This window comes from Seriola lalandi, unplaced genomic scaffold (genome assembly GCF_002814215.2).
Source record: "Seriola lalandi dorsalis isolate HSWRI2012SDOR001 ecotype SW California unplaced genomic scaffold, Sedor1 jcf7180002055006, whole genome shotgun sequence".
Taxonomy (NCBI): Eukaryota; Metazoa; Chordata; class Actinopteri; order Carangiformes; family Carangidae; genus Seriola; species Seriola lalandi.
The window spans coordinates 1,894,571-1,905,567 of record NW_019525549.1 but is presented as its reverse complement, the minus strand read 5'-3'; the positions used below and the strand labels follow the sequence as shown (position 1 = coordinate 1,905,567).

The 10,997-nt window shown below is 43.8% G+C and overlaps 1 protein-coding gene across 1 annotated transcript; it reads right to left on the bottom strand.

Moving 5' to 3' along the window:
* Positions 1–2,187: 2,187 nt before the first annotated feature.
* LOC147817194 (general transcription factor II-I repeat domain-containing protein 2-like) lies at positions 2,188–4,992 on the bottom strand. Its single transcript, XM_087171482.1, has 2 exons — positions 4,865–4,992; positions 2,188–3,070 (listed from the first exon to the last, which is right to left on the bottom strand). Exons 1-2 carry the CDS (start codon positions 4,990–4,992, stop codon positions 2,188–2,190), a joined length of 1,011 nt encoding a protein of 336 aa, XP_087027608.1.
* Between the last annotated feature and the right edge of the window lie 6,005 nt (positions 4,993–10,997).

Below are 10,997 nucleotides of genomic sequence, written 5' to 3'. Positions count from 1 at the left end.
GGATCAAGACGCACGTTTTGATGTATATATTACCGGGGTTTTCTCAAAGCTGCGGGACGAGTTACGCGCCAAAATTTGGCGGAAGAATAATAAACCCAAAGGAGAATATTAATAGATGCCTCGGAGCTGAGCACCCGTGGCACTAATGACAGTGCTGTAGAAGCCCTAGTCTCTGTTTGTCAGATGCTGACCACAGGTGAGACAGCGGTAGAGTGCAGTGTGAGAACAGGGAAGATGGGTCTCATTATTCCCGCAGGGCAGATTTGTGAGGTGAGATGTAGAACCAGAGAATGGCCAGGGGTGGGGTTATACTCTTCCAACCCCACTTCGTGAGTAACTGTCCTGAGGGGTTGGATTTGTTTCAGGCCTTAGTTGATGTTCCAAGTGGGTCCTCAAAAATTGTTAAGATACCTGTTCAAAACCCCACTAAGCATGACATCTACCTCCCTAAGATAACAGTTTTAGGAACATTAGAGGAAGCTACTGAAATTAAACCAGTTAATTGTTTTCCAGGTGGGTTAGAACCAGTGGCGATTGCTCTAATACTGCAAGGGAAGCTGAGCTTCCCCTAAAATGTCAACAAAATAAGTGGTCAAATATGTTCTGTTGTGTGAACATTTCATTGACTAAATATGCGCTAGAACACGTTCATCTTTTGTTCAGAATCAGCTACTTATCACAAGTAACCGACACGACTTCTTCTCATTCATCCCTGCAGCGCCACAGAGCTTTACACAGTGTAGACGCCGAGCATCTCCTGACTTCAATGGGGAAGCATAGAGTGGGTTGTTCCACTGCAGCGAAACTAGACGGTCATTGGATAAATGCTGGGCTTTGTCCCGCCCATCGGACGCTTAGCGTCTCTGGGGGTCTATGGGACAGTGGGCTGGCCCGGACGCTCGGCTTCTGCATGATGATTGGATGATCTGTCTGAGGCTGAGTCTATTTTTGATTGACAGCGAAATGAGTGAATCAGCGATCTTGAAGTATAAGCATCCACCGAAGCAGTTTTCAAGTTTTTCATTCCGTTGTTCGGAGTTGATCTGGAGACGTTCTGATCCTCAGCGACTTTTTCTTTGTTAAAAACGACTAGCGTTGTGTTTGGCGACTCTCTTTCACTCTGCGCATTTACATTTAAATAAACGGACACATTTTATGATGTAGGCCGAAAAATGAGCTTCCCCTCCTTATAAGACCAGCAGCCGCCACTGGTTAGAACCAATGTCCCCTAACACTGTTAATACATCATCAGCTCAGGTTAGTACAGACAAACAAAGAGGAACAAGTGAGAAAAACAAGACAGAGAACACGACAAGACAGAAGTGGCAACCCCCTGTTGATGTGTCGCACCTGGAGAAACATGAACAAAACATTGTCAGAGACATGTTGTATGAAGAGTCAGATGTCTTCGCCAAAGATGATTGTGACATTGGGTGCATCCCAAACCTGCAACTGAAAATCCATCTGAAGGATGACACGCCAGTGCAAACGTCCTACAACTCCGTTCCTAAGCCCTTGTACAAAGAGGTGAAGGACTATGTCCAAAATCTGCTCGACCAGGGCTGGATCAGAAAGTCTGCTTCTTCCTACTTATCTCCAGTGGTCTGTGTCAGGAAAAAGGACAAGAGTTTACGTCTGTGTATTGACTTCAGAGGCTTGAATCGGAACACCACCCCGGACCGCCACCCTCTTCCACGCATCCAAGACCTTCTAGACCAGGGGTCGGCAACCTTTAACACCCAAAGAGCCATTTGGACCCGGTTTCCACGGAAAAGAAAACACTGGGAGCCGCAAATACTTTTTGACATCTAAAATGAAGATTACACTGTATATATTGCTTTTTCTTACCTTTACACTTTGTGTAAACAGAGAAAATTAAATTTTATTTATGTAATGAACACATTTTGAACATTTTGAATTCTTGAAAAAATAATTAAAAAAAGCAACACGCCGAGTTGAATTTCTCTTTCAAATGAATTAAAAAGCTGAACTATAATTATCTATGTAGCAAACAAAAGCAAAAAAATGCTGTGAGCCATCATCCTTATATCGCCTTTGGGCTTTCACAGCGTGTAGCGGAGCCTTGACCTGAATTTAAAAAATAAATTGGGAAAAAAAGCACTGTGTCACTAAACAATGAAAAATAAATATTTGCAAAATATCTGCATAAATATTTATTTTACCTGGTTAATGGGACTTCTGCACCTGAACCTCTGCGCACAGCGTCTGCAAATCAGGGCTGTACGAAGTCACTTTCATCTTTACGCAGGACTGTAAGCTGTCGTCTGTGAGGCGGTGTTTGTTTTTAATGTAGTTCATAGTGGAGAATAGCTGCTCACACACATATGTGGATCCGAAGATCGACAGGACTCCAAAGGCATATTTCTTCATGTTTATGTAGGTGTCGGGGATGGCATTCCATGTTTCAAACACGAGTTTGTCCGGTCTTGGAAGGTTCTCAATATCACTCCATTTGTGATTCTGAACAAGAGTGGCCTTCTGACGGGCAACATCTTCAAGGTCCTCTGTCAAGCGTTTGAATTTGGACACCCACATGTCTTTGTCAGCTATGTCAGCCAACTCCAGCTCCAGATCAGGTTGACTTACACCTGCAAATGCAGTCACATTTAGCAGGGATGGATCGATGGTCAGGGGAGTGACGGGGAAGGACAATGTGGTTTTTTCCTCTCTGAACTCACGGAATCGTTTCCCAAACGATGTTTGCATTGTGGTGATTGCAGACTGCAAATACTCTGAATTGATCACCTTGTGAGCTTGTTTGAACTCCCTTAAAGAGGGGAAGTGAGACGGTGTGCATCTCTGTAAATCTCTGGCTAAAACTGTCAGTTTGCGCTCAAACGCTAACACCTCCTCCAGCATGTGTAGCGCTGTGCCTCCTCTCCCCTGAAGAGTTGTGTTCAGCGTGTTCAGGTTCGCTGTCATGTCCACCATGAAATGCAGCTTTTCCAGCCACTCTGGCTGTTCCAGCTCAGGAAAGGTGAGCCCTTTGCTGCTCATGAAAGTTTTTACCTCTCCCAGACATGCAGCAAAACGTTTTAGCCACCGGACCCTGTTATGCAGCAGGAGATCAGAGTATGTGCTCTCCACCTCATCCAGTAACGAACGGAACTGGCGGCGATTTAAACCTTTTGCCATTATTTTATTGTCAATCTGAATGACAACATTCATTACCTCTGTGCATTCTGGAGGAAAATGCCTCTTGGTGCAGGATGCAGTGAAAAGTCAGTAGCTTTCTATCCAGTGACTTCTGCAGCAAGGCCACAAAGCCCCTGTGCGCTCCAGTCATACTCGGTGCCCCATCAGTAGCCACTGACACTAGGTGGGTTGTTTTTATTTCTTTGGCTCTTAAACAATCAAGCACAGCCTCACAGATGTGTGTCGTCCCCCCCCCCCCCCCCCCGTGTCTGGCATTTTAGTGGTATCAGCTCAACCATTTCTTCCTGTGGTCCAGCAGAGTTCACATATCGGCAGAACAGCGCTATTTGTTCAATGTCACTTTTGTCTTTGGACTCATCACAGGCGATGGAGTACGCTGCAGCTGAATTGATGTCTTTAATTTGTGGTTTTGTGATATTTTCTGCCATTTTTATGGTTCTGTCTTTTTCTCTCTTCTCCCTCTGGATATTTTTCAGCAAAGGCTCTGTGTGTATTTTTGAAATGTCTTGCGACATTTGACCTCTTATGTTAGCCAGTTTTTGTCCACAAATTAGGCATACTGGTAGGCCACTCTCGTCAGAGGTAAATGCAAATGAATCTGCCCAGGCATCATTAAATGTTCTATTTTCTTCAGATATTTTTCTTTTCTTACGTTTCTCCATACTTGGCCTACCTGGGGTTGAAAGTCTCGACAAATGGACGGCGTTTTGGCGGGTATACCGGTGTCCGTGAGTGTGACGTTTATTTTGAGCGACGAAAAATAATAAAATATAATTTTATTTTAATATTTCAAGATCACAATAATCTTCCAATTTAGAACTTACATTTTAAAAGAAAGAACTAACACAAATAAAATGCACTTCAATTAAATACTTATAATTTTATTTTCCCAAGCCACTCGGAGCCACAGTATAAGGATGAAAGAGCCGCATGCGGCTCTGGTTGCCGACCCCTGTTCTAGACAGTCTGGGGGGGTACTCATGGTTCTCCATACTCGACCAGGGTAGTGCGTACCATCAAGGCTTCGTCGATGAGAGCTCTAGACATCTGACTGCCTTTAGCACACCCTGGGGGCTTTATGAGTGGACCCGCCTCCCATTTGGTCTAACAAACGCCCCAGCGGCTTTTCAAAGATGTATGGAGGGAGTTCTTGACGGGTTGAGGGACGAGTGCTGTGCTCCATATTTGGATGACGTTCTCTGTTTTTCCAAGACTTTTCATGACCATGTTGAAGATCTGAGACGGGTGATCTGTCGCCTGCGAGAGCATGGTATCAAATTACGTCCAAAAAAATGTGAACTGTTTAAAAGACAGGTCAGGTATTTAGGACGCTTAGTGACTCGTGACGGTGTTCAGATTGACCCTAAAGATATTGAGGCAGTTCAGCATTTGAAAGAGAAAGAGCCAAAGAATGTGGGAGAGGTCAGAGCCCTCTTAGGTTTTTTAGGCTATTACAGAACATTCATACAGGACTTTTCTAGAATAGCAAGACCCCTGTTTCAGCTAATAGAGAGTCCTAGTGAGCCTAGCCAGAGAGCTACCAAAGTTAAGTCAAAAAATACTAAGAGTGGTCAGCTCTCATCCAAAACACCTGTTTACTGGACATCAGATCACAGTGCTGTAGTATTACGCCTTGTGGATATGTTAACCAGTCCACCCATTTTGGCTTATCCAGACTATGACTTACCTTTTGTACTCCACACAGAGGCCTCGAACGAAGGTCTGGGTGCGGTGCTCTATCAACAGCAGGGAAACAAGCTCCGGGTTATTGCTTATGGCTCCAGGACACTCACAGCAGCTGAGAAAAACTACCATCTCGCAAGCTTGAGTTCCTGGCGTTAAAGTGGGCAATCTGTGATAAATTTAGAGATTACCTCTATTATGCCCCCACGTTCATAGTATACACGGACAATAACCCCCTTACATATGTTTTGAGCTCAGCCAGGTTGAACGCAGTCGGACATAGTTGGGTGGGTGAGTTAGCCGACTTTCATTTCACCATCAAATATCGGCCAGGCAAGTCAAACGCTGATGCTGACACCCTGTCACGACACCCAGTGCATTTTGTTGATCACTTAAAAGAGTACACAGAGACAGTGTCCCCTGATGTAGTCTCTGCCATCTGACAGGGGGACAAAGCTGTAAAAGACAGTGATGTGCCATGGGTGGCTGCATTACAGCTACAGTCTGATGTAGGTGACACACACACTGGACGCACCCCAGTTATCACCCCAGAAAGTGTCAGAGCTGCAGAGAAAGAAGATGCTCCCATCTGTGAGGTGATAAACCTAAAGAAAACTGGATGGAGTCCTCAGGATCAAGAAAAGAGACAAATGGGACGAGAAACACGCAGACTGGTACACGAATGGAACAGACTCAGACTTGACAAAGGGATTTTGTAAAGACAGACAGGACAGAGGAAACAGTTGGTTCTTCCCAGTAAACTGAAGGCAACCATGTTAAAACATCTGCATGATGACATGGGACATGTGGGCGCCGACAAAGTCATACATTTAGCACGAGAAAGGTTTTATTGGCCTTTTATGCAACGGGACATAGAAGATTATGTCATTCGCCAGTGTCAGTGTATTAAACAAAAAAAGCCAAACATCCCAGAGAGAGCACCTATGGGTTCTATAACAACCAGTGCTCCATTTGAGCTCGTCTCAATTGATTATTTACATCTTGAACAGAGTAAAGGCGGTTATGAGAACATTTTAGTCCTGGTAGATCACTTTACTCGGTTTGGTCAAGCTTATGCCACAAAAAACAAATCTGGCAGAACAGCAGCTGAGAAAATCTTCTATGACTTTATCCCTCGCTTCACGTACCCTGAAAAGCTACATCATGATCAGGGGCGGGAGTTTGAAAAACAGTCTCTTCCAGAGACTCCAGCAGCTCGCAGGAATTTCCCACTCACGAACTACTCCTTACCAGGACACTCCTACAGATGCTCCGAAGTCTGCAGGAGGAGAAAAAAACAGAGTGGAAAGATCACCTACCTCACATAGTCCACGCGTACAACTGTACAAGACATGAGGGGACAGGGTATTTGCCATTTTTTCTTCTTTATGGTAGAGCTCCACGTTTACCTGTAGATCTGCTCTTTGACTTGAAACCTGAAGAGGAGCCACGGTCCAGGCAAGAGTTTGCACAGAAATGGGCTTCACGCATGTAGGAAGCATTCAGCTAAAGGAAAGAAGTATTACGATCAGCATGTTAAAGGTATCACACTGCAGCCCGGAGATCGTGTACTTGTCAGGAATCTGTCAGAGAGGGCCGGTCCGGGCAAACTTAGAGCTTATTGGGAGAAAAAGGTTCATCGAGTGGTTGAAAAGATGGGAGACGGACCTGTTTACAGAGTTCAATCAGAAACAGGAGAACGCACTCTCCGTGTGCTGCATCGCAACCTTCTGCTACCTGTTAATGATTTGCCCTTAGAAGTCCCACCGAGTCAGTCCACACCTGGAAAGAGACAAAGACAGACAGACTGTTACAGAAACAACAGAGAGACAGTGGAGCAGGAGTCTGAACACTCTGAGGAAGAGGAGGAATACACATATTGCCTTCGGACAATTCCAGTGTATAGCAGGAGGAGAGTCAGACCTGCAAGTCCTCAGTCTAACCCACCAAATGAGCTCCGACCTATAGCTCCAGAGTTTCAACCACCGAGACAGGTAACAGACATGGCTCAAAAACAACAACAACAACAACATGATCCTGTCACTGTCCCAGATCCAGTGCAGACACCAGACCAGCTGGCAGCTGTTCCATCACCAGCTCAGGAAGTGCAAGGAGAACTCATAACGGAGGACACGGCGGGGGAGGCTGATTCAAGAGAGCAGGAGGACATTGATGAGCCTGCAATGGAACTGTCCGAGGAGGAAGTGCAACCCGTGAGGAGGTCAGCTCGAGCACAGAGACCTCGAGAAATGCTCACATATGACCATCTTGGACAATCATCATACCAGTCTTGGGGACCAGGTGCAAACCTGATGTTCACCTATGCCCCTTACCCCATGTCTCATCTCCCATTACCCCTCAATCCATGTCCCATACCCTCCTTTTGCCCAGCTGTCCCCAAACATTGTTTCTACCCTTCACAAGCAGTGTGGACATGCTAGAGACACAGAAAGACTTGAAGAACAGACTAGACCAGATTTTACTGTACACATACACACCTACACCTGCACACACTTATACACACACACTTACACATACACACCTACACTGGCACACACTTGTACACATGCACATATACAGTAACTGTATGTTGACAAGACTGTTTTGAGACATTTTCTTTTAATATTTTTGTTGGTTCTAGATGTCGGGAGACATCTCTTGGAGCAGGGGAGAGTGTAGTGGGTCTGAAATAGCCACATATAGTTTATTATGTTAACAGACACCCCCTTTTTTCATTTTAATATTTGAACCTTTATTTGAACTCTGATGAACACAGTTGCAGAAAGCATTACCTCGTTGCACCAGTAGAGGGTGCTCTAACAGCAGTGGGTCCAGCAAACAGTCTGCTCTGCTTTGCTCTGCACATGTGCAGAGAATAAACCTGCTAAGCAGTAGTAACATGAGCTAACAGCTCTCGTGTCGTGTGTTTGGATCCACAGATCCACAGTTACACTGTAGCTCAGTCGCTCAGTGCCCGCCGCCTGAGTGGCTCAGACTGCCGGACCAGAGACCCCTAGCTCTGGCGCCGGTAACATACCAAACCTTTGCGACTTTGATTCCTGAAATTTCCCTCGCCTGAGTCATGCTTTTGAGTCACTGACTTTGTGGTTCCCAGTTTATGACAGTTCGAACTGGTCACAACGGACTCAGCTGACTGTTTACCAATGGAAGCTGCAATCTACTCACAAAGCAGAAAGCATTCATGAGAAGCAACACTGCTCCGTTTGCCAGGTAATCAGGGAACCCAATGCCCACCACGAGAATTTCCATGCCATGATTTTGTCTCTCAATTTAGAGGGCTGCTTTTGCCTCATGATGAAGAACTCTTTAGTTCCAAGTTTGTCATAATGGTGTGAGTTTATTGGTATTCCAGAATACAGTGAGCCTACTGACACAGAGCAGGTCTGAGACAGAGGGACAGTTATACAGTTGAGTAAAAGGGGGATGGGTTACAGACATGTGGTTGGACAGGACAACAAATTGATCAAAAGAGTGTAGAAACAAGAGGTATTTTCCTCTAGAGGCCTTACAGTGTAACACCTATGGTCAGTTTACCAGTGGGGCCCCCTGCCCCGTTTGACCTCCTGATTATGTTTCCCGCCACTGTGATTTTCTGCCCCACCCTAATGTGTTGCACCTGTTGGATCTGGTAGGGACGTGTTTAGTTATAAAGTATGATTTATTATGTCAAAAAATTATAAATTATTAACTAAGAAATTATTCATTGTTATTATTTAAATTATTCAGATTTAATACGGGACACAACCCGGAGACCAGGAACGATAACCAAACCAGGTTGCAGTCTTACGACCTTAGTAGTTAACTTAAAGTAGCTGAGCTCCTGGGGTCAACAACTATAAGTGTCTAAAAAAGGGTTAAGTTCAAGCTCTGACTCTCTCAATTAGCCACAGGTCACAATAAACATGCACAATAAGGACTAAAAGACTTCTTCTTTAAACTACAACAATGTTTATTTAATCTCAACAATCAACAAAGTTAACCACATTCTTGACAACTAACAACTAACAACTAACCAAACATATAGAAGACAACAGCAATACAGTAAATGCATTCAGGTTTTGTGTGTGTGTGTGTGTGTGTGTGTGTGACAAGATGGCAGATGTGATCTGAAAGATGACCCCATGCCAGACCCAAGATGGCGGACGTGACTTTGTAGGGGGTCGTGTCCATGGATGTATTATAAGACCTGGATGCCAGATCTAAAAGTGGCACCTGTTCAGTTCTATAGAAATTGCTCACCTGGCGCATATGCTGAAAAAGTCTCTGGCTTCCAGGTTACTTCTGCATTATGCGGCCCACTGAATATGTAGTTTCACTCCCATGATGCCTCTGGGCTATGAGAACGAGCGAACAGCGCTCTGGATCTGGAGCTGTGCGTTCATAAATGCTATGCTAGCGGATTTCATGGAGGAATAATAAGACTTCAACAGGACTTGCTTGGGGCTTGAAATCATCAATTTATACAATTGACAACAGCAACAAACAATGAAGATAATGTTCTGAAAAGTAAGATGGTGTTAAACATAGGAACCTAGGAACCACGGATAATTCATGACAGTTAATTGTGATGTTAAAAGGAAAACAAGTCATTCAGTTAAAAGCTTTAGAGCTTAAAATCACTTTGGATTCAATACAATAAATCATAATGAGACCAAAAAATATTTAGAATGACCTGTTTTTTGAGCATTTTTATTAGAAATTGTTACTGCATGTGACACATATTACAAGGGCTTTACTTTCTTACCTTTTTATATTGAAGCATACTCATACAGCACGTCTTCTAAGCATTCTTGCACTACTTATTTATAATGGAGCATATCAAATAAAATGTATTGATTTTGGTCATTTTTTACATAATGATTTGTTTTTCATCGTCTTACCACTTTGATCCACCAAAACCTTTTCAGTTTTATTTGTATTTAAATATATTTATTAATTAAGTCACTGTTATTTTATATTTTCTACGTAAAATTAGTGCAAAAAAGTGGAAGTGAAGCTCTTTTATTTGTGACTACTCTGCCAGGCTTCATGGTGTGGAAATATTGTATTGTATTGAACGATTTCGTAACAAGGAGGCACAACACTGCAGAATTTCAATGTCCACAAATGTAGCTCTCACAGAACCCAGGTATTTTCATTCAGTACATTACATTACTGTCCCATATATTTGTATGAAAAAGATCAAATAAATCAAAAGGATTCTTAAAAAAAGATTTAATTTAAACAATAATGAATGCCATTGAACATTTAGCATACAGTATATTGAACACACAATGATGACGTGGGGAGTAAGACAGACAACGATGAGGACGTCCAGGACGGTTCTTCCCCTCAAGGACCAGTGGGAGAAGGGGAGCAAGTTGCACCATCTCAGGCCACCATCACCAACCCAGTGGACGTGAAGTCAGAGTTATAATTTTACCACACTGAGATTAAGCCATAAACTAAATGAATGTGGTTGTGTTCCTAGACAACCAGCAGCGCTGACTAGCGGTTGGAGCTCTTATGCTCACCCAACTTAAAATCCTCACCACCCGTGTCCAGTGGTGAATGATGTCTAGTATGTATGTGGAGGTCGGAGTGTGTGTGTGTGTTGCGCACAACAGGCCCAAAACAGGGCACACAACTCTTCTAGACCAGTAAACAGACAAGAGGATGCAACACATAGACAACCAGTACATTAGGAGATATTAACATAAGCATAAACAACAACTAAAGCAGACAAGCCAACAAAGAAGAAGTGAAGGGAACGGGTATGCATTGTGAAACTGAACGCATTTAAAAGCACTATTGTGAGTTAAACTCCCATTTTTGAATCTGAACATGAAATTCAGGCTGAGGCTGCCCCAGCATGATCTACTTTAGGAAGCTGCAGTCAGTAACTCCAGTCTATATATATATAGCAGCTGCTGCTTAACTTACACTGCTATGTACACTGTTATGTGTGCTTTTTGTAAACAAGATGTGACTGCTCTACCAAAATAGCATCCACCCCACCTGCAGCTCTATCTTACCCCGGACTGTAACTCTTGTCTTACATCATGGTGCCCCACTGCCAAGGGGTAGGGATCCTGATGTGTGTGAATATGACCAGCCCAGTCTGAGGAGGCCCAGGT